General features: G+C 43.1%; 1 protein-coding gene across 2 annotated transcripts in view; it reads left to right on the forward strand.

The window, feature by feature from the left end:
* prex1 (phosphatidylinositol-3,4,5-trisphosphate-dependent Rac exchange factor 1) overlaps positions 1 to 24,675 on the forward strand; it is a 77,584-nt gene that overhangs the window by 17,204 nt on the left and 35,705 nt on the right. For both annotated transcript variants that reach the window (XM_076740765.1, XM_076740766.1), the window contains exons 2-11: positions 907 to 972; positions 1,214 to 1,336; positions 6,467 to 6,571; positions 9,355 to 9,456; positions 9,880 to 10,041; positions 13,432 to 13,565; positions 13,883 to 13,998; positions 15,806 to 15,955; positions 19,665 to 19,812; positions 24,107 to 24,207. In XM_076740765.1, coding sequence (XP_076596880.1) covers positions 907 to 972; positions 1,214 to 1,336; positions 6,467 to 6,571; positions 9,355 to 9,456; positions 9,880 to 10,041; positions 13,432 to 13,565; positions 13,883 to 13,998; positions 15,806 to 15,955; positions 19,665 to 19,812; positions 24,107 to 24,207 — 1,207 coding nt within the window. The remainder of the gene's footprint in view (positions 1 to 906; positions 973 to 1,213; positions 1,337 to 6,466; positions 6,572 to 9,354; positions 9,457 to 9,879; positions 10,042 to 13,431; positions 13,566 to 13,882; positions 13,999 to 15,805; positions 15,956 to 19,664; positions 19,813 to 24,106; positions 24,208 to 24,675) is intronic.

Genomic DNA, 24,675 nt, shown 5'->3' on the forward strand with positions numbered 1-24,675 from the left:
TCAGGCACTGAAATGCAGGCAGGCAAAGCAGCAAGAGCCTGCCAGATGAAGGCTACAGGAATAGAGTTTTATTTGGCAGTTTGGGGATTCATATCTCCATTATCCCTTTCTTTTCAAGACAGTGTTGGTGTCTGGAGATGAGGCAGACAGTCAGACTGAGGCAGGTTAAGCCTGTCAGACACAAGCTGATGGACAGAGAATTGGGGAAGAGAGAATAAAAGAAGCTGTTTGCAGATTCACTTCCCTTCTTTTCACCACGCACACACACACACACACACACACGCACACAGAGGACAAAACTGCACACACAGGCAAAGCTCAACTTGACATGAGCCTATTATGGCCGTCTATGGTGAAGTGGTGTGTGTAGACGCTGCAACAATGAAGCAGCTATTTCTGCTGATGTCTTACAGCTGAACGCTCAGGTGCATTAGCTTCTACAGAAGATCCATACGGTGAGCTGGAAAAAAACGTCTTCTTGTGGAAAAGTTCTGTGGGACGTAAGGGATGTGAAACAACTGTGACATGCCTGTGTTTAGCACCGTGAAAGGCAATTTTCTGTGGAGGATGTGAGTGTACATCTGACTGTCTACTGCTCAAAGGCTTGAGTGTCTATGCCCATGCACAGTGATGTGACAGAATCTGTATGTACTATATACAGTTTTCTCAAAGCAAAGAGCACAGATGCCCTCATTTTAAAATTATCAGTGGAGGGAACCTGGACTTCCACTTCCAGCATCAGACCACTCACTGTGCACGAGATGGTTTAGGATTTCAAAAACTTGTCCTGTTCTCTCATAGACATCAGACTTCTCTCTGGACGTTCAAAAGTCACTATGCTTATGTTTTCAGATGTAAATGCTCATTTTTTTAAACCTGGCTGATTCGTTTCTGCTTCCTCTTCAGGCATTTTTGCATCGAATCAGACAAACCTCAGATGACCAACAGTGTCTCTCACCTGAACATGTCAAGGTAGGACTTTCTTTTCAAGACTTTTTGTAAGATCAAGCCTACAAGTCAGAATGTCTAACATGATTTTTGATATTACAAATGCTCAGATGTGGTGTTTATTTACGGATTTGCCTTCTTTCCCCTCGTCTCCATCCATCTGTTGGCCACTTCCTTGCTCCTTTCTCTCTCTTCCTTCCACCCTGCCCCTTTATCTCTTCCTTCCTCTGTATCCCCTCCCTTTACATCATCCCACTGTTTATAGATTCTGTTTTCAAATATTGAGGACATCCTGGAGTTGCACAAAGAGGTGTTGTCTGCAGTGGAGACCAGTCTTCAGCCGGAACCCAGCCCCCAGCATGCACTGGGACACGTGTTCCTCCAGTTTGTAAGTGCAGGGCACACACAGAAAACACACATAAAACAGCAGACAACCACACACATATACAAGCACACGGACACGCATGTGTGAGCGCATGCATGCATGAATTCCTCTTCCATGCAAAAGCACACACACAAACTCTTTTCATGGGCTACCCGTAACCACAGATGCAGGGAAAGCGTGCAAAGCCTGCTGTGAAAATACCCCTTAATTCTCTCTTTCTCACATGAAACACCCCTCCCAGCTCTCGGACTCCCCCACCAACACACACACGCACGCGTGCACACACACGCGCTCACACACTCACACACAGACTACCTCCACCCCTTTGCCTTTCCTCTTTTCCCAAGCAGGGATGCATCCTGTCAGGCAAAAGAGTCTCTCTTTCCTCCATCTCTCTTCATCAGTCTGTGCAAGTCGCTGTTTCTGCCATCTCCTTTTTGCCCCTCCATCCAAAGATTCCTCTCCTCTCTACGACCCCCACACACACCCGCACCGCTCCCCTCCCCTCTGTTTGAACTCGTTTGGCCCCAGGGAACAAACAAAGAATGGTCTGTGTCCGGGAGGAAGAGATGGTGTGTCACTCAGCGAGGGGACAGGGCTTCTGCTGGTAGCACTCAATCTCAAGCTCCTTCTCTCTGCTTGTCTCCCTCTGATAAACTATTATCAGTTCACTTTCACTGAGGCACACAACACCTCAGCTAGGTATTCCACCATCAGTTTGCTCCATCAGCCTACAGGTCAACGTTGCCGGACACCATCGGATTCAAAAACAGAAAAGAAAAACCTCACTGTCGGAAAGCCAGTAAACCTGCATGTTTGTGCAACTTGTTTTTTCACTCGGATTCAATCTAATATTAGAGCCAAGAATCTGTGGATTTGTGGCTCTAATAAGATTAAATTCAACCACTGACATCTTTTCTCCCTCTGGAGCAGGTTTTGCCTCTGAGAAATATTTATATAGCTAAAAATCCAACCCACATGCCATTTTATGAACCACACCAGCCCTCAATAATAACAGAGCCACTGCTTGCTCATAGCATGAATTCAAATGAGTCACATCAGTGGATGGCTGTTGAACTGGCTGATCAAAATGTACCTTCACACATATGTGTGTCGTTATGGACATTTAGTCTGTCAAGCCAAATGTCAGGGTGGAGAATTGATTAAAGGAGCCCGATCGTTTTTTTTTTTTGTTTTTTTTTCCATTGCCCTGCAGTCAGACTGGGAGATATAGAGGTCAGACTAGATGAGTAATAGGGAAGATGCCGGTGCTTGGATTTCTCGCTGAATCAATGGAAGGAAAAGCCTCAGCCTCTTCATAATTTCAGTTTATTTCAAGTCTGCCATAACAGGAAGGAAACCTTTGTGACTCAAACTAGTATTGGATATCATTTTCAGGTATGATGATGAGTCATGGTGATGAAGCAGAACTCAATAAATGTCACTGTAGCATTGATATAATAAATAACTAGTATTGCCTGTGTTTTTTCAGGGCTGTTGATCTCTGTGGTTGTCCACAAGTTAAAGAATTTTTAACATTTATCAACAGGCCGTTTTTACACTTGGATTTTTGTACAGATTCAAGAAAGGAGGTACAACGTGTGAATATGAGGTGAATTTAATGTGCTGACAGGTCGATTTTCTTAGCTTTGGATAGAATCAGGCTAGCTGCTGTCCCCTGTTTCTCGTTTTTATGCTAAGCTAAGCTAACAGGCTGCTAGCTTCAGGTAGATATTTACTGTATAGATGTGAGAGTGGTAATCATCTTGTCATCTAACTGAGCCAAAAACAAATAAGCCTGTCTCCTAAAATGTTCCTTTAATTGATTAATTCATTTCAGTCACAATTTTTGGAAATAGATTTCCAATTGATCATTTCAGCATCAATATGTTTAATGTACAAACATTAAGTACACACAATATATAAATACAAACTCACTTTCTTGCTTGAACATTATAGTGTGTTGCAAACAATTTCTTAAAGGTTTATATACTGCTTAGAAATGCTACGTGGGAGGACTGAAAGAGAAGTGTTGCCCTCCATATCCATTACAATTCCTTCTCCAACCCATGACCTTTGTCTCCTTCAACACTGACACCTCTCAGCCAATCGGTTGGCCCCGTCTGGCGCCCTCCAGCCGTAGCCCTTGACCTCAACTAGAGGTCAACACCATGACTGGGATTTGATTAACCTCCCGCATTGTTACACAAGACTGTCTGCCACTCACAGTTAGGGAAGAAAAATGGGAAGATTCATTGCTATTCAAAGTCAGATGTTGCCAAGATGGCTTGGGAAGCTGCAGCTGTAAAAAAAAACAAAAAACAAAAAAAAAAACAACCCATAATTGTCATTAGAACTCTTCTTAGGCAGTATATGTTTAAGCCCTCGTTTCAAGATGCATGAGATGATTCAAAGTCTGCCGAGGTAAAAAAAAATGAGTCATGTTGGAGGAGAAATCACAGACATCAATATTTGCTCTATTTCTGGGAGTGTATACACGAGCACCGTGCAAGAAGCAACAGTCATGTCATTATGCACTCTCTGAACTACGCCCATTATGCTTTGGCTCTACGTGATTCCTCGTGTGTGATACTACCCTCTCATCTAGTCCCTGAAAAAACATTCCAATGACGAAGCATTCAAAGAAAGACGTATGTTTATCACAGGGGCAACCCAAGTCGTGGAGCTATTCTGGGTACAACTGATGTCTTTCAGCCTTTCAGAGTACACCTGATGTTTTAGATAGACACATTCTGCCCTTGGTATGACTTGTGTGTTTGAATTGACTGTTTAGTTGTTGTCACCTGAGAAAAGGAAATACCTTGGATTGGGCTTTGGCTGTAAGCGTAGCTGCAGAAAGGCATGCTGTTTTCAGGTTCAGCCACTGAAGCGCCACCTTATCCAGGAGCATGTAAGTGTAAACCGATATACTGTGGCTACATTTACGTGTCTCTAAACACTCCCTTAATATTCAGCCTGCTCAAGTGCTTGAGTTGCTCCGTGTATTTTCTTTTTCAGCTGTATGCTATTTTTAATATAGACCAGAACAGCTTAGGTCAGGTACAAGAAACCTCCACAAGTTGTTTGGGATACGGTGATAATATCTGGGATACTGACACATGGAAAGAAGTCATCCTGTTTACTGCTGGATTTCACAGTGTGGCCGTGTTCAGTGTAGTTGTTGCTAGCAGTTGAGGAGAGCAGACAGGCAGAAGACATTGTGTTTACTTTACTGGTTTCATGAACAGCAAAATATTGGAGAGTACATTTTTTTACGTTGCTTTGTCTGCCCAGATAGAGACTTCAAAGGACCACGTGGTGATTTATCAGTGTTTCAGTCCTACAAATTATGTACAATTTACAGACAACTGCTTCATAAAGCATACTATTAAGTTTTTTAATGTGTTTTCCAGCAAAGCAGCATTGTAAGAAGCTGCAAAATGAACTTTTGCTACATGCATTCACATGTCTGATCTGTTTGTTACCAGATGATGTTGTGCTGTGGACAACTTCACTGTCACACTCCCTTGAATTTGCTTCTGCTAGAGAGGTTTGGTACTGCTGAGCTGAGAGAGCGGCCTCTTTGAAATAAAGGAGGAAGTCTGTGTTTATGACAAAGTGTTAATGTGAGCTGTAAAGAGCCCCGAATCTGTAAATGCTAGCGTACTATTTGAGTAGATGTGGAGAAACATCATCATAACAGTATTTTGTCAAACTGTTACAAATAATTAACCTTCACAGGTACACATGAACAAATAGATGTGCACATTTACAAGTCTTGACCCTCCTGGGCTCTCTTCCTCTAACCGTGTAGTGTATTAACTCAGTTTGACAGTATCTGGGGTTTCACACCATATGCTGGCCCAGCTGTTGCTCCCAGTGGTGCTTTGGACTGGAATCCCCTGCCAAACGCAGCTTCGGGTGTGTTTGGGTCCCTGCCTCCCCGTGTGGTTAAAAACTGCCCACCACTTACATTGTGCTGCTCACTTGTGTTAAACATCTACAAAAGATTTTCACCCTCTGTTCAAAGGAATGGGACTGAGCAGAGAAACAGAGTGCTATAAAAAGAGCTGTAGGCTTTGTTTGGCCTCTTCCGTCAGCTCTGCTGGGTTACCGAGTGAAACTGGCACATGCACTCAGTGGTGACGTTCTGTATGTAGTTAAGTTTGCGTGTGGGTGTAAAAACCGTGCACATAATTGCTTTCCACATCTGTGCCAACACAGGATGCTGGCTTGGTAACCATCATAGACGATCATTTTAAAGAACTTGATAACATGCTTCAATAAAACTACTGAGAGATGCCATCAGCTCTTTACCCTGATTGGTCTCAATGACTGAATGTTGACTATTCCTTTTTTTTACATGCAAAGCCTTCAGGCGGCAGCATATCAGTTAAAGTTGAAAGTGGTGTCCAAACACCTGCAGTTTTAGATTTCACTTACGAGGCTGTTTCAAATGACAGTTTCAGTTTCTAGTCCTCAAACTCAAGCCCCACCATGCACATGGTTTCACATCCCAGTTGCTGTCGCGTAGTTAAGAATACACAATAGGCTTCAATAAGCTCCAGGGTGTAAATTCAACTGCAGCTGTGGTACTGTGTACATTGTTGTCTACAGTATGTTGCTTACCCAGGTGTCGTATTACACATTGTCAAGAAAGCTAAATGGCGACAGAACAAAAGCTGGTGTATTGGTGCCAGGGTTGTTTTCTCGTCCTGTCGTGCAGCGTGATGCTATCTGAGGAAAAAGAGGAAGTGTCGTATGATGGCATGCTATTTTTTTCCACTATGCTGTAGATTACTTTGAAAAAGAGAAGTCAGTCAGTCAGTGTCACAGAATGATTCAGAACACTTTAGTATTCTTCAGTAATTCTGCCTGATCATCGGTGCAGCTGTGCTTTTCCGTTGTAGCCCGGCAGAGCAAAAGCTGACGTTGCTACTACTACTAATAATAAGCAGTGACAGCTGTGGAACTGCAGTTATCCACCACTGCCCCTGTGATAGTACAACTTAATCTTGTTATATGGTTGTAAATGGAGGCTTCTCACCAGTTTCTCAACTGTCAATCTTCCTCCCTTCAGTTGTGTCAGTACATTATTCAAGGCTGCCAACCTTGGTCTCTCCTGTTTTGCAGAGGGAGAGTTTCTCAGTGTACGGCGAGTACTGCAGTAACCATGAGAAGGCTTTGCGACTTCTCATGGAGCTAAACAAGATCCCCAACATCAGGACCTTCTTGCTGGTAAGTTCCTCACTCTGTCTTGCTTATCTGGCCCTTTCTTCACATTGCTTATCCACTTCTCAAATCATCAAATCTGTCTTTCTTTTGCATTTTAAGGACTTATTTCCTCTTTCCACTATGACTCTCAATTTCTCTCTTCTTAATTATGTATTCGTTATTTCATGCCACATGAGTCTTGTGTATCCTTTCCTCTAGTTGTGGTCAGACTTGTGTTTGTCTAAATAACCCTCTCACCTTATTTCCTTTGCTGCTATCTTTACTACCATCTCCCTTTGCCCTACATTTCTTTCCTTCTATGAGTGTCCTCTTATTTTATTTTTCATTGTCATCTATCCATCCACATCCTCCTTTTTCCTTCCATCGTATCACCTGCATTTCCATGTTAACACTTAGATAAAGAGCAGAAAACATAACAAGGTCAGAGGGTTCTTCCTGCCCGGACAGGATGCAACCAACAAGGTCACTTTTGTGTTGCTCTTGTAGTGTTTCCGCTGCCAGCTGTTTCTGTGTTTTGACACCCAAACCTTTGGGCCCTGGACAATGAACTTAGAATGGTGACGGGGCCTTTGAGTGAGGGTCCAACCAATGAAATCATCTGCAGATTCTGGGCCAGCCAGCTGTGGAGTGTTGGCAGCTTTTGTGGGCTTGGCTGAGAGATCTGAGGCCTTGCGTTTTTGTCGCTGCCTGATGGTTTTCCTTCCATGGCATTATTCTGACCCACAGGACTGGAAAGAGTGGGCTCAGAGTGTTGCTGTGCGCTTTGGCCTCTTGCTTCCTCTGGCCCAGTCATGCAGTGGTTAATTGGTTAGGTCTTATGCGATGCTGATGCTTCCAAAATAAAATCGCTACACAACATCTGGTTATGTATTAAAGCATTTGTCAGACCTGCTCAGAATAACAGTACAAATAATGGACTAGCGCTCGGGCTTTGTGTAGCAACCATGAGCAAAATAGAAACAAGACCGATTCACTGCAATTTAGGAGAAGCACAGAGCATTGTTTGTTCGAATTATATGTGATTCTCTGGTGGAATAGCAGAGGATACAGCATGAACGCTTTTCGGTTCCTGAAGTGACGACCATTGCGAATCACTGTCATAGTAATTAATGGTAGTGTTATATGTATTGCCATGGGCTTCTTTTCAGATGTGTTTAATTTCAGTGGATTTTCTTTCTGGATTAAACTATTTTTATGCTAATTGAATCACAGACTGAGAAAGCTTCGGAAATTCGATGGAGAAATGAAGTGTTAATTGCACTGGAAAAGAAGAGAGAAGTGAAGTGAAAGCAAAAGGAGGTCAGAGTGAAGAGCAGAGGGAGTTCTGGCTTTAGGCTGGCACATTACAAATAAGCAGAAGACGAGGGGAAAGAAGGAGAGGAAGTAGGGGAGGATTTAGGTAGAAATGGGTGTATGAGAGAAACACGTTCGTATCGATACGTTAGAAATTCGCGGAGAAGTCTGCAGACATGATCAGTGATTCATTTTTCTTGCTCATTTTTCCATCAGAAACACTCCACAACCCCCACCGTCCTCTTGCGTGTTGTGTCGAGTTGAAAGGAGCTGCCATATGATTATAATGCTCCGAACTGATCTCCTGCCTTCTTTCCCAGTGGAGAACACTCAAGTGGTTTATCTGCATGGCTGCTTTTGATCTTTCATCCCGTCCCATGAGCTCATAGCACGCTGACAGGCTGCGCCCCTGCAAAATACAAGGCGCAGAGAAACCAGAACTGTAACTGTAAGCCCCCCTTCTGAAGAACTCCTCCTTTCAACTGGTTCTGGGGGGCACTTTCTTAAAGTCCAAATCTTCTTGGAGAATGAGAGGGAACTTAAGAGGTTTCTGAGTGATCCTTTTGTTGAAAAGCGTGGAGTCTTTTCTGTGGCGCAGCAGAAGAAATATAGTATAGGTGCAGACATAGAATTGTGTGTCCGAATAAGCCATCTTAAAAATGACACTGATCTTTTTTGTTTTAATCTCGTGGCTCGTTGCTTTCTTGTGACAGAAGCAGAAAGAGAATGATCTTTTGGTGCACATAAAAATGCTCCCAAACATTCTCCATGCGTTCATGTGAATTAAAATACTAGTAAATACGAGCATGTCTTAATCTGCATCCGAGTTTAATGACTTGTTCGTAAAAGCGGACGTACAGCAGCACACCTGAGGCTTTGCTCCCAAACGGAGATAAATTATTCTACTGCACCTGCAACAGACTGTGACTGAATAGAAATGACAACAATAGTCAATTAAAGCCTGTTTATTGCTGAAAAAATAAGGGGCATGAGGCAGCAATTGAAACAGCTGCAGATGCTCACACAGGCGCCGTCGTAGATAATAAACATTTCGAAAAGTTTCATACATTAGGCACAGAAAAGTTGAATGGACTTTGTAAGTGTACCAAGATGCACTTTGGAAAAACAGGATCTAATAAAGAAATATTTGAAAGAGCATGTTTTTCTGATTTATCTTTAATTAAATCTGCTGGTAACTTGACAAAGTGTTGCAGAGAATCACTTACCATGGAAACAAGTGAAGCTAAGGGAAAGGCCAGCGCAAGCTTGTACACAAGCAGTCTATGATGTGCAATTACCGACAAATTGTGAAGAGGTTTTCTCTGTGTTCATGTGCTTTTCTTCTCAAACGCTTATTGTGTACCTTTTACATTTCAGGCAGAGTCTCTTATCTTTCTGTCTGGTTATACACATAATGCTTCCTTTATTAAATATTTAAGGTATCTTGGTGTGCATCAGCGTGTGATATTGTTTGTTTTACCTTTCTTGTCCAGCACTGTATGCTGCTCGGAGGGAAGAAAAGCACAGATATTCCCCTGGAGGGCTACCTTCTCACCCCCATTCAGAGGATCTGCAAGTACCCTCTGCTGCTGAAGGTACTGTACAACTGCAGCACTAACATAAGGATGCTGTTGTCAACACCAGCTTTGATTGCCAGATCCACAGCCTGCACAGAACATCCAAAAGCTAAACTAACACAATAGCTCACATCGGAAAACTCAGTCAATCTGTGTTGATCAATGCCAGTGATTCACTTTATCTTATTGGTCCAGACATTTTGGAGCAAACATTTCATCCCGATTAGCATTTCAAGGCACTCAATCTTCCACGCCTACTAGTATATACGACTGTGTGGGTGGAGGGTTTGGGGCTGGTGTAGAAGAGGTGTTGTTACTAAAGGTCACAGAATACTTCATGCCCCCCCGAAGACTGATGTGTTTTTGTTTTTTTTTTACTGTGCCTGCTTCTGGAAATTCTGCAGGATGTTTTAAAACTCATCTCCCCTTTCCCCAACCTAGGAACTGCTGAAGCGGACCCCCAAGAAGCACGCCGACTATCCAGCAGTGGACGAGGCTCTGCAGGTCATGAAGGCTGTCTGCTCCAACATCAATGAGACCAAGAGGCAGATGGAGAAACTGGAGGCTCTGGAACAGCTGCAGTCCCACATCGAGGGCTGGGAGGTGAGAGCAAGAAAGAAAGCACAAGAGGGAACTAAGAAATGGAGGAGGGGTGGAGACAGTCGTCATGAGAGAATCCTGAAATGCAACATACAAGGTTTTTGCAAAAGGAAGAAGTGAAAGTCCTTGAACACAACCACGACAAAAACTTAATTTAGAAATACCCCAACCACCATCCATCTATCTTAAGAGTTAAACGCTATTGCAGGCAGATCACAGCTCTGAGGACAGGGGCCACGGATGGGGCTTGGGAGCTGGGCGATGGGTCCAGTGCATTTTTCACGCCTCCCTCACCCACCACAACAGAGGCCTTGTCTTAGCAGGCACCAATGGGACAATCCACCCACACAGGGTGCCAAGGGGGATGCCAACAGGCATGCTGCCCAATCAGAAGAGACCTAGGAAGCAGAGCTTCAGTCTCACATGTACTGGGAGGGTTATATGAGGGGACATTTGAAGGGGGATGAAGAAAAAAATTTGAAGGATGGAACCAGAGTGGGCCCCACTGGGACATCCCACTGTCTGCTTGCCAAAACGGACCCCTGTTTTCTCTTTCCCTCAGAAAAATGTCACCGTTTGACCCTGATTATTGTTTACCACGACAACAAAACAAGAAATGGGTATTAAGCTTTTGTACATTGACATCATACAGAATATTTCATGGCCCCTCTTGTGATGAATAATCATTTATGTGTGTTTCTTTCTGTTGGTCCGTGTCTCAGTTTTGTTTTGTTTTTTTTGAGAGCTGAAAAAACAGATGATTCTGTGATTATTGACTGGAATTGCGTTTTTTCAAACAAAGTGATGAAAGATTCCAGCTTCTCAAACATGAAGACAGTTCAAGCTAAATGTCTTTGAGTTTATTTTGATCACTTCACCCGCTTTTATATCTGTTTATGTCACTTTCATACAGGCAAAAACTTCAAACAGACAAGACAAGGCAAATTCTCACTCTTCCTCTGAACGACACACACACACACACACACACACACACACACACCATTCACCCCCCAACGAGCCATCAGCCTTACAGCATTAGTCTCGCTCTTCTTGCCTCTCTCCAGCCACTCTCCAGGCTAATCACCTCCAGCCCTAATGGAAGAGGACGCCAGCAGTGCCGATTCAGGCCCAGACGCATTACCGCTGCTCAGATGTACTGTGCACATGCACACACAAACACACACAGTCTTCTGCCACGTATTCTTACACATGCTTGTTTACGCATGCATTATAAATAAAGGGAAGCGCACACATGTACGCAAACACACACCGCAAGACATGCATGCATGTGCACCCATAGGTTCAAAAATGCCCTCTCAATTCTCATACACTCCTACACGTGCTCGCGCCCACCCCCACCTCTGCCCAGTGCAGTTAACATGAGGTGGAATCGATCGTCTGAAACACGATCCCCTCCCCAGACCCTGTCGGTATGCACCTTAAGAAACGCTCATAGAATCGTTTTTCTATCTAAGAACTGTGGAGCGATGAACATACATCATAAATATACGCTCATGGGAATCAATTATGGACGCTCGAGAGAGGGTGTGGCCAGTGGGGGGTTTCCACAGGTCTCTGGTCGACCCATGTCAGGAACATCAAAGACAACAGCGGAGTCCAAATCTGATGTATACGTGTATGCCTGTGGGCATGTGGCGGGGGCTGATGGGTACTCTACAAGCCGAAGGGGGGAGGTTGCGTTAAGTCCACACATGGGTGTATTTAGTTCCAGATGATTTGGAGTGGAATGATCCGTTTAACAATGAGTAATGAGATGTATTTTAACTCAGTTACTTGGTTTTATGTTTGAGTAGCCCTGTTTTGACAGGCAGCATGTTTACCTACTCCTGCTCAGGGTCTCACTGGAGGTCTTCCATGTTGAATGAAATCATTTAATATTTCCTGGGTTGTTTGAATGCTCATAGTAGGAATTAGTTTCATTTGTCATTCACAATTCGGGAAGGAACATGTGAGAGCATGGTTGCTCATGCATCCATCTGTATCTATGAAAGCAGTTTCTGTTCTGTAGTTGGAAATGTGGAAATACTGAATTTCTGACCCAAATGATGCCTAAATAATGCTAGTAATTAGTCCTCAAGTTCAGCCACTTTGTGAAAATGTTAATTAGACGCCATGCTGTGGTCAATCAATGAGGCTTTTTAACAGATTGACGTCAGCAACCCCATTAACCAAGACCAAAAGGTTCTTAGACTGCTTTTCTAAATATTCATTTTATAATCTTCATCTTGAAATGAGGAATAAGTACTCAGACACCGCTTGATCTTTGATATTAATACAATTCAGACAATTCAATGCAGAAAATGCGGCAAATATGTTGGATGCATTTGTTTCAGCTCTCACAGCGCCGAGTGTTAAAGACGAGTGTGTGCGGTTTGTGTCACTGGCCTTTGCTCGGCTTCATAAAGGAAAAATGTTCTTTCGGTCTCAACGGGTTGTGGTGTATTTGATAGCTAGCGAGAAACTGCTTTTAAGAAAGACGCGATCACATCCTGTGAAGGTGGTGGACTGCAGAGTAGCACAATACATCTTCCTGAATAAGTACAGTGAAGCTGACTTGGCTTTTGTATCAAAATTTTGAAATTTCCCCTTGGCATGACAGAGGCACAAAGCATTTGACCCGTTTTCACTGCAGGGACCAGAATATGGCTCAAGCACTTCCACCTACAGTCTGTACAATGTCATGAGTCGTGTTTTCCCTTCCTCTATGCATGTTCAGCTGTATTATTATGTGTAGGGATCCAGGCATTGTGTGCCCATGTGTTTGTATCCTGAGAGAATGCAAAGGCTTTGTTTTTCCCCAAAACAAGAGTCCCACAGGAGACTATATGTAGGTCAAGGTCACTCGTGTGCGGGGATGCCCTGCTGCTCTCATGTTTGGTGCTTCTGACCACTCAACACAGTATGAATTTGTTAAGATTTGTTGATACTACTCTGCAGTAATGTTTGGAAGCTCTCCAGCTACTGTGCTTTGACAGCACTCAGTGCAAAAAGGTTTTGGTGTAACTCGTCAGAAGTTCAGTGATTGCAGCTAACTGTCCTGACAGTGAACAGTGTGCAGATATGCATTAGAGATGGGTGGGGGGCAGCTGTGTTTACTCCTTCCTATCATTGACGGTGGAATGAAAACAATTCACAGAGTCAAAGGTGAATTTCATATTGTCTCGATGAGGTTGTGAACTCTTCAAGTTTTTATACAGACAACAGTGTTTTCTTTGCAACTCCCCAATTCAGGCTGAGAGTGCTTCCAGTGTTTCCACACGCGAGCACGAAGACTCTGGAAATGACAAATAAGAAGGCCCTGTATGTGATGGATCAAACTACTTCATGTTGTCATTAGCTGATGTCCTTTTCAATCTTTGTTTCTTTCTTCAGGGAACCAACCTGACAGATATTTGCACAGAGTTGCTGCTCCATGGAAATCTCCTCAAAATCTCAGCTGGCAATATCCAGGAGCGTGTCTTCTTCCTGTTCGACAACCTTTTGGTTTACTGTAAGAGGAAGTCCAGGTGAGAAAGGCAATGTCCGGACAACTGCATAGCAGCTAACAGCAAGAGGAAGAAAGCATTCAAAAATCTTTTTATTGACTGACTACGGGAAAGGAGCTAGACGTGGAAAATTAGAGCAAATGTTCACGTTCTCGTTTGTGTAGACAGCTTTTTAGTATGCAAGCAAAACAAAAACAACTGCATGTGTCTGCAGCTCCCATACGTGGTCTGTATGAATGTGCGTGTGTTACAGACACAGGTTCTTTTCTTGCTCTGGCACTGGCATCAACGGATATTTTCCCTGCTGAGTGTAACCACAGTGTCGTCTCATTTCCTAGGGTTTCTGGAAAGAAGTCCACCAAGAGGACCAAGTCTATCAACGGGCCCCTCTATGTGTTCAGAGGCCGAATCAACACGGAGGTGATGGAGGTGGAAAATGTGGAAGATGGAACAGGTTTGTGTTTGCCCAGCAACATTACCTTTGGAGACTGTCTATATGTCCATTCATGCAACTCCCTCAAAGCGTTTACGTAGTTTTGCACGAGTCTCTGGATGTTTCTGATGTCACGGCCATGTTACCCAAGCTTTGTTCACTTTGACACCCCAGCTCACCGTAATATTTCTGAATTTCAATTTGCCTCAGTGTTGATTTTTCATTTCACATTTTAGTTCTTGAAACCGTGATGACACCGGTGGTTGGATATGAATCAGGTACTTGTTGACAGTTTGGGTGGAGTAGCATACTTGTACCTAGTTTCAAAAAGGATGTACCTCGCAACCTCATCTGCCACCTTTTGATGTCAGCTATTCAGTAATAACTGAAGGTGTTGATACAAATCTGAAGCGCAGAAGCAATGCAGATGTATAGGTGACAAGCCTGGTGAGCTCTAGCATTGGTCTGTGCGATTGTTGTGATACGGTCTTCGCTCAGCTCACGTTGCTGTTGCGGTTTGTTGCAAGGCACCGCGCTGGGCTTGGTACGTGTTGTCTGCTGGTGTAGAAACACTTTGTCTTCCTCTCGCTCACATGTTTCCTCTTTTTTTTTCTCGTCTGCGCTGGCAGAATATTTTGCAAGCTCACATGACTTTTTTTTTTTCTGCATGTCTGCTGCAGGCTGTCACATTTAGGCCGCTGAAGGGAAAACCACAAAGAAAAACATGCCTTATTCGCAGAACTACGGGGTCCCACTCTGAAAATGCGTACATATGTGACCTCCAGAACACAGATTACTAAGTATAAAAGATGAAATGTGCGAGTGGTTGGGGTTGCCTGCTGACACTTTGAATGGAGAGATCAGGTTTCTGTTGCAAAAATCGTAACGGATGACCCAAATCTCCTGAACTATGCACAGCAGCTACAATCTTGAGTCTCATAGTTAAAGAGGCTAGCGTAAATAGCAACCTGCTTTATGAATTTACTGTAAACTGCATGGACAGCCGTCACAATAATAAAACATGTCCTCACCTTCACTGACTTGCACACCTCTCAGTCTTGATAAACACCACTTTACCACATCTCAGCATGTACTTACATAAGATTTTACTAGAATCCATCTTTTCCACCCCAGTAGCCAAAAAGAGGCTCGACACAGTAGTATGTGTAGCTCTCTCAGATGAGCAGGAGCTGCTCCCTGTGGGGCCTGAAGTATCAGATCTATTTATATGACCTTTGAGTGTGAGACTAATGCACCCCATTACCACTGGCCATTCATTATTCAGGAGCTGCTCACCTGCAGCTAAATGGATGATAAAATTAGAAAGGGGTACGAGGAGAGATTCTGTTGAGTCAGTGGAAAGATGGTCTGTGACTGCTCTCACTGTGCGCCAAGTTTATCTGTTTTAATTGGCTTGTAAATCATTGCGTGATAGTAGATCCTCGTCTTTTTAACTTTAATGTTAACTTGTGCAACATATACATGAGGTCAGTGAGGTCAGTGTTAGCATGGTGTGTTTGTGTGTCTGTGGTTATTGTCTCATTTTCTGAGAATGGAAAATAGCAAAAGAGAACATGAGAACAAGGGGTGAAAGAAAAACATGTTCCACAAAAAGGGATGATCCAGAAAGATGATTTGCAGTAAATTTTATTTTAATTAGATGATTTGTTTTAAGTAAATTCCTGAACCCTAATGGCCTTTCCAGTATAGGCTTGATATATTAGAATAAGAGCTCTCTGTGCTCTATGACAAACTCTTTTAATGTTATTCATGATAACCCCTCTCCCATTCAAAGAATTAATGACTTTATATTTTTTTCCCCCTGCAGCGGACTATCACAGCAACAACTACACGGTGACTAACGGCTGGAAGATCCACAACACTGCTAAAAACAAGTGGTTTGTCTGCATGGCCAAAAACGCAGAGGACAAGCAGAAGTGGCTGGACGCCATCTTGAGGGAACGGGAGCAGAGAGAGAGTGAGTAACACTTTTTTAAAAGCCACTTTTATGGCACTTCTGGTTTATGGGACTGACAGCGCAAAACCAGAAATGATCCTTTTTTTATACCGGAGTTCCCTTCACGGAAAATTCAGTTGTTTTTGTAATCTTACTGAAAATAGCACCGCCAGCCACGTTTTATAAGGAAACATACAGGTGTGAGCAATTATTTCTTTTTTTTTTTTTCATACTTTATAGTTTTTCACAAGATCACTGTGTGGAATAAGGTTCACTGCATCCTCCAACATGATCATACAGTTGAATCAACACCTCTTTAACGAAACAAAACTAAAACTGAACATTAGAACTTTCATGAAGGGAGGATTTATTGCAGGAATTGTTGCATTAGTCTGTATTAGTTTTCACTCCCTGCACCTAATAAACTGGCAGCTGAGTGTAATAGAAGCGCCTCCCACTTCTCTCCACCCTCCGCTCTTCTAGCCACTCTATCTGCTTTCTTGATGGGCAACATCCTCATTCTTTATGTTGCCTCCACCTTTCACGCTGCATGCTCATTGCACTGTCGACTGCACTTCACTTGTCAATCACGTATCGTGGTCAATACCGTCACGTGCCTGTCCTTGTTTTTTTCTGCTGTTGCACCCGTTGCATGTTGACCTACATGTTGGTGTCACCTTAGATTCACACAACCATTGCGGCTCCCTCGGCTGGCACACAGCAATGACTGTGGTTGTGCTTATGACCTGGATACAGTGTTTGTGTCCTACGGTCATGTCCCACCTTGAACGAGCTGCCTGCCTTTGTTTGGTAAATAAAGGGTTAGGTGAGATGATGTTTACAGCCGGCCTGGTTGACCCGTGCACCAAACAGAGGCTGCAACAACAATCTCTTCCTCAACACTTCAGCAGAGGTATTTGACTGATCAAACCCTCGTTGGGAAGCTTCTGATGAATCGAAGGTCTCATTCACAAGCAACACTTTATAAAAACAGCATCTTGGCCAAATGCTTAAAATAGAAAAGCATTGACTTGTCAAAGAAAGTGAAGCTCAGTTACATCATGCACATCTTAAATGAATCTGGATCTATTTTTACTGTCATAAAAGTATTTGTGTCTTGCATAGACAAAGACAGAGAGTCGAATCTATTTCAGCAGTTTTGCAGCCATATATGGATTTAACATGTGGAATTGCCTTTGGATTAGTCTCTTTAGTCTAACCCAAAAACATCCACTAAGAAATGCGCTTCATTCCCTGATCTTAAAAAAAAAAAAAAAAAACCCAGGCAGCACCACATCCACTGATCTGAGCTTAGTAATGTAAACTGATATTCTTGTTGCTTCTTAAGTTGTTTTCCCTTCATCGTGCCACTTCCCTCTTTTGTCTTAAAATGTCTTCCCACCTGTTCACCACTGGCCATCTGTCTTTGTTATGTTGTGTGCATTAGACAGTGTGAAAGGCTTTAACCAGATTTTGGGCAGTATACCAACAGGTCACCTGATAGCATTGATGGATAAAAATCAAAACTGGATCCCTAAAGCTATTTGAACATGATTTGCTTGAAAATTAGCTCCGCATTAGCCGAGTACAACTGTCAACGTAAACATTTGCATTTTTGTAATTTAGTCTTTCTAGTTTTGCATTAAATAAGCATCCACAGCAGAGTTTGACGTCATCAGCATCTGATCCTGTGATGAAAGGGTTTCAGGGTTTGAATACGTACGGGAGAGTGAGCTGCAGCTTGTGGTGTTGAGTTTCAGCCCGGCGGAAATCAACCTGAGGCTAACAGATGCCAGATCAGTCACAGTGCCCAATTTCCCCACACTCTCCCTTTCTATTACCCACGCTACAGTATGTTCTGCTCCCGGTCAACCTCTTTACTACAGTCTAGACAGCCACATGATAAAGTTTTACTGCAACAAATCATGGCAACATTTTTTCTCACTTCTCCTCAATCATGCATTATTACTTTTCCTGACACGCCTTGTTTAATGTGACCTTTTCCGTGTATCGTCGTGGCCCTTCCATGTGCTGGTTCTGCACTCTCTCAAAAGACTTTCATTGTTCAGCAACTGCCAGCTGGAGCTGTTTTGTCTTATCGCTGTTTTCATGGATTTTTAGGGGAAATGCGTGGGTCCGATAATGTGATAGGGTATTAGCTCGTGCCAATGAGTGGAGGAAGACGAGGAGCAGCGCTAGACAAACCCTGACAGCTGGACCAGAAGCTGAGGGGGCCTCTGCTCTGGACAGGCAGCCGTCTGTTGTTCAATGACACTCATTGTTTAAATCTACTCCAGCTGCTGTCAAATGTAATATAATCCCACCTCCATCACAGGCTGCCTGTGCAGAACCCCAAAGACTCAATGGGAAAAGTAGATTTGAGAGTTAGCCGTGAAACTTTATACATTGTTTGTCTCATCCCTTTCGCTGCCTTTTAGTGGTCAGACTTTCACCCCTAGCACTGCCTTCAAGTGCATGAAAAATATGTTGCTTTCAGCTGTATTGCATAGTTTTCATTGGACAGCATGCAGAGTCTAAAACTATTAAGGGCCATGACACGTCAAACCAACCTCAAAGAACGAGCGACTAAGGCCAACTGATCAAACGCCTCCTGTTGCCGCACTTTGTCGTCTGTTCAGATTTGCAGTTGAAGTCAGTGCAAAGGTTCCGGCCAAATGCCAGCTGACTGCCAGCATGCACGTATGTTCGGTGGCTGCAAGAGAGGAAATAACTAGTCAGAAGTTTGTTTTTGTAGTCTAAAAAAAAAAGTCACCTACCATATATGAGCCAAAAAAGATAAGAAGCGGCATTAAATGGGTGAATTCACTGAGCAGCCAGTCAGCAAGGCTCACTGGCACAATGGTAAACAACGGGCCGTTCTGAACTTGTTGTGTCATGGCCCTGAGAGAGAGAAATGTGGTTGACAAGCGATGAAGATCCCAAGTTAGATCTTTTTCCAGGTGCCACAAATATATGACATGAGTGTCTAAAAATCAGGACATAGTTGAGTTCATCAGCTTGGTGTGCCTCTCCGTAGAGTTAAGCAGCTTATGGAGGAGCAGTGCAGCAGAGTTGAGTTGCCCCGAGTCAGAAAGTATCACAGTGCGGTTCAGAAGTTCATCAAACCCCACGGTGAGGTTAAGCAGCTCAAACAGTGTACTCACTGAGGAGCTGTTACTGGGGCAGCAGGCCTAACAATGGACCCTCACATGGTTTGCTTTACAGTAGAGGAATAATGGTTAACAAACCAACACAGAAAGAAGTTCAGATCTCACTGCCCTCCTGAACTTTAGTCACTCTAAAAAAAAACCAACGTGTCTAGGCAAGATTAACATCTGGGTTTGTTTCAGAGTGCTGTGGCAGACCCGAGCCACCATACTCTGTTCCTGGCTTCACTCCATCTGCACAATACCAGAACACAACCAGGCAAAGGCCTGCTTGTCTCTTCTAACAGCACCATGACAGCCTTTGCCTTTTGGCTCTGATACATGTCGATAGCTGTGGAAAGCAAGTCGAAAATTGTGCCCCGTAATGAGTCTGCTGTATTTTTCTTGGCACTATGATACAGTCACTGTGTCGGCTTGGGTTGAGTTTGTTCGTTTTTTCCATTTTCACATCCACTGTTTGTCAGCTCCCTTAAAAAGAAGGGCTGTCACTGTTTTCATGTTCCATTGATGGTCAGCGTGACAAATCCACTTGGGTCTGACTCGTTTTTGTTTTTTGTTGGCAGGTCTCAAACTCGGAATGGAGCGGGATGCCTATGTGATGATTGCAGAGAAGGGAGAGAAGCTCTACCACATGATGATGACCAAGAGCCGGCACCTGATTAAGGATAGACGCAGGAAGCTCAGCATTGTGCCCAAGTGCTTCATGGGAAAGTGAGTGTCCTTGCTTCCTCAGTGCCCGGTTTCTTCAGTTTCCAGGAATGTGACTGCAATGCTACGCTGTTCACAAGGGGTCCTTACAAATTGCTGTTACGTAAGATCAGCCGGTTTTCAAAAGAGCTGGGACCCCATCTCCCCAAGTCCTGGCAAAATGCCTAAACTGTTTTATCCCTACATGCTCTTGTCCGTAATGAGTCCCCCTCATAGTCTCCTCTCACAGCTCAGAGAAGGGTCCAAGCTGCTCCCCACACACTCATATCATGGAGCACACACTCACAAACCCAGACTTTCATTAGCAAAGGACCTTTAACTGAGGCTCTGCAGCAAGCCATCCCCCTCTCTGTCCTCTTGAAGTTTCAGTGCATTGAATAGACAATGAGAGACTCGCTCAAGTTTCCCTCAGTTGCTCTACATACACACCAGCGGTTGTGAGATCCTGAACAGCAATTAAATTCTTTCCAACATCCCCATGGCGAGACAAAAAACTAGGCAAGACTACAATGCTGACTGATGACCGGTCTTGTAAAGAGAAACCAGGGAGCAGCCATTAATGTGTGCAACACTGCCAACATGGCTTCTCAGTATATTACAAATCATTAAATGCATCCCCCATCTGAATTTTTTTTTTTTTTTAGAGGTAAATGTAGTGGAAGATAACCCTGCATTCAGCCACTGCCAACAAGGGACTATAATGAGTCGCTCAAGAATGTAGTGGTGTTTCTGGGAGACGTGTTCCGTCTTGGTGGCGTCATGTGAAGACTTCGTCTGGGTGTTTTCCTCTCTCTGTTCGATGTGTCTCACTGGCCAATCTGGATCCTGAGACCTTCCAGGAATTACATCCTACCATATTGTGTGTGTCAGCATTCAGCACTCTTCTTCTACTGTGTTTCGAACAGTGCGTTATTAGTATCCTCATACGGAAAAGTAGGGCTGCAGCTAGTGGTTATTTTCATTAATCTGTCGATTATTTTCTCCATTAATCAACATAAAATATCACAAAATGGAGAAAAATATTGATCAGTGTTTCCCAAAGTCCAAGATGATGTCCTCGAATGTCTTGTTTTGTCCCCAGCCCAAAGATATTTAATTTACCATCAAAGAGGAGTAAAGAAGCATAAAATATTCACATTTAAGAAGATGGAATTAGAGAATTTTGTCTTTTTTTCTTGGGTAATAACTCAAACTGACCAATCAATGGCCAAAAAATTTTTTCCTTTTTTAGTCACACGCTCTTTCCTTTGCCTCATCGACGTGCTGTCTGTCTCTTTCCCTCAGTCTATTTTCACTTTCTACCAGCTCCCATTTTCCCCACTTTATCACTCAGCCGTTTCCTGCCGATGAGTGCAACCTGCATTAGCTCTGCATTTGTCTTTCTGATGAAATTAGCGGCAGACATAGTTTGAGTGCTTATTGCATTAAACCGAGATGCTGACTGCTGGTTTGATAGCACCCTCTTGTCTTGATGGCGTAATTCCATCATCTCTCTGCTGTCTTCCTGTGAACACATTATACATTTTGTTATTCTACTTTTTTGGTCGAGCTAATGCTTGCCTAGCATCACTTGTGTGGATTTAAAGTGGTGATATATCCTAATTTTCTTTCTCAAGCTTTTTGTGCTGAGAGCAGAGCTAAAGCTTGGAAGAGTTTAGAATTAGGTCTCAACTGTTGACTCTAAGACAAATCTTCCTGCTCCATTTCTGGGTGAGCTTCTGTTCCACCAGCTTTCGGTTCTCAATGTATTTTCTTACCCTCTGAGGGAAATACATTAGCTGTGTCCCAATTCCATACTGCGCTTTAATTCTGAGCAGCTTTTGAGCATGTAGCGTTTTCACAGTGGAAACATGACAAAATTAACGACACTTTAAAAGGTCGGGGTACATACCACAATGCAGTGCATTGGAACGAATTAAGATAAAGGCCAATGGTGGTGAGGTGAGTCCGGGAAGATCTATAAAACAAAAGAAGTGTTTGGAAAAACGGTTTATTTTCTTTTTTGGGAACTGAAATTGGCAGTGACGTACAGTTGCAATTTGGTTTCATGTACAATGACGCATATTGAGTATTTGTCTGTTAATATGAAACTTTTTGAAAACTGTATACTGTACTGCTGGTTATGTAGTATATACTGTACATCATTTCTATACAGTATGGAATTGGGACACAGCAGTTGACTATCGAAGATGAGCAGAACAGGAGGTCACGTGACACAAGATTTTTTTTCCCTCTGTTTCTGACTATAATGCCATCATCCACAGTGCTCTTACAAAGAAATACAAAGCAGCCCTGTTCCTGCTGCAGAACTTCACGCAGTTCCACAGTTTTCAGTTCCACAATTACGCAGAGGCTCAACCAATCACCAGCAGATGTTCTGTACCTGTCAGCACTGGGATTTGAAAATACGGGAAATTTTCAGGTGCCCCGCCCTGGGCCAGTCTGCCATCCTTATCACTGTCCACATACCCCTTACATTTAGACACGGGCACACACTGAATCCTAAAATCACCACCAGGCAGCCACCTGCTTTAAAATATCAGAGCTTTCTTCTTCTCTTCATTTTTGTTCTGCTTCTTCTTCTTGTTATATTGGCAGATGCCGTTGGAGTGTAGCAAACATCAAATGCCTCCACTCAATGTGACAGCCAACCTTTTTTTTTTTTTTTTTTTAGAAGCGTCAAAAATACGGAAAAATATTTAAAGGATGGACAGGTCAGAGATACTCCAACAAATCTCTTCCTCGTTCAGACACACACACACACACACACACACACACACACATACACACGCACAGCACTTACATGTTATCACATGCACCTGGAAGATCACAGAAAATGTCTTGTAGATTATGATAAAATAGTCCTTTTGTGCTTCAGTCAGACAAACAGGGCTACTGGCAGATGGCTGAAGGTGTCCGCAGTTCTGCATAATCACACACACACACACAGAAATCATAGCCTGTGGGTTGACTTTATACATACATACACCTGCACACCTTGTAGGCTTGACATTTACGCTCGCTAAGTCTAAGACTACATCAATTGCCACACACGCTTCAAAATAATTCCACACTGGAACGTTCAATTTCAGTTTCATGAACACACACACGGACACACACCAGCCCTCTCCATTTCAGTGTCCATGATTATGTGGGGAAGTGATTTCACTCAGCAGCATGAAAGACGAAGAAGGCGAGAATGTAATTTTCTCCTTCAAACATTAGTTCAGCGCACACCGGGCGTGACAAGAAGGGAGCAGAGCTCAAGTGCTTAAATTTAGATGGTGAATGCGCGTACAGTATCGAAGCCTGACGGATATTTGAAGCAGAGGAGAGGAGGGTGAACTTTTCTTCAAATATGTACTGTAGATGCACTGTTTGTGCATGTGGTTTAAGTAGTTCATTAAAACCCCTGAAACCATTTAAAAAGTCATACTGTCAGACTAAATAGCTTAAGGAGCCTAAGCGCCTTGCACAGTGTCAACACGTTGCATTGCGCAAGGCTCTCAGTGATAAACATCAAGGGCAGCTCAGATTCAGAATTTCACTGGTTTTGTCACATGAGACTAGTCAAAGCAATAGGCTCTGCTGGCAAGACACACAAGTAAACACTGTATGCACCACTAAGATGGAGTACAGACAAACAAGCAAGTAATTGCCACTTCTGTTGAAGGTGGGAAAAGTCAATGTTCAAAAATAAATAAATAAAAAATGGCATCTTCATGTTAGCTCTGTTAAGTAGCTCCCATTAGCTTTCACACTAGCCACATTTAAACAATCATAACCGCAGCCAGTGATGTGTTCCAGTGCTTGTCATATACAGACAAAGCATTGGGTTAAAAATGATTTACTCAATATACAGAGGTGTTATAGATAAGGTTATATATGCATGTGCCCCCACTATGGCTAACACATTAAAATTGTGCCTAAAATAAGCAAAACATTTCTCAACATTTCTTCACAGTTTTTTTTATGTCACTCTTGATGCTTATCCCTTAGAACAAGGGAAGTGTTGCATGTTTTATGAGTGTGATATTTAGCATGAACCACAGAATGAATGACTGTGAACCAGTTTTCGTACACAGTGACAGGCTACTTTCAGAAATGCCAGCTGTGTTGACAGAAGTCCTAGAGAAATCCACACTGTGTGTCTTGCAGGCGACTTGTCTGAAATTCCATACAAAAACAGCACAACAAGGAACCCCAGGTCAAAGACGGTGACAATTTCAAAAACAAAAGGCGAACAGAGATGAAGGACCCCGGCCTCACCATGTGCTTCTTTTTCTTGTGTTCCCAGTGAGTTTGTGTCATGGCTGATAGAGAGTGGAGAGATCAGTAAGCCTGACGAAGGGGTTAACCTGGGACAAGCCTTGCTGGAAAATGGCATCATCCACCATGGTGAGACAAAACAAAGTCCTCTCTCTCACTCTCTCACTCTCTCTTCCTTATTCTTTCTCTGATTTTCTCTGCTTCTCGATCATCTTCTCTCGCTTTATACATTTACTCACATATTGCAGCTCCAGTTGTCATGTTTTCATTCTGTTTCTAGCGTTGTTTAGTCATGCCATCCTCTGTTTTTGTTTGGCTTATTGCACGCTATCTTTTTCTCACATTCTCCTTCTATAATTCCCATCGGAGCACACGTTTAGTGTGGAAAATACCACGATGCAAAGACATTGTGTGGTAATAATAATTCTGGAAATGCGCCTCACGTTATTTCTCCTTACCTGAGTGTGACATTCAACTTGGATTATGCATTGAGAAATGACAGACACATACACAAACAGCTATAAATACAGTATGAACGCAGTTGTCCAGAGTGTTGCTTCAGGGCTTCTTCCACAAAGTTAAGTACAAACCACTGTC

This window comes from Chaetodon auriga, chromosome 10 (genome assembly GCF_051107435.1).
Source record: "Chaetodon auriga isolate fChaAug3 chromosome 10, fChaAug3.hap1, whole genome shotgun sequence".
Lineage (NCBI taxonomy): Eukaryota > Metazoa > Chordata > Actinopteri > Chaetodontiformes > Chaetodontidae > Chaetodon > Chaetodon auriga.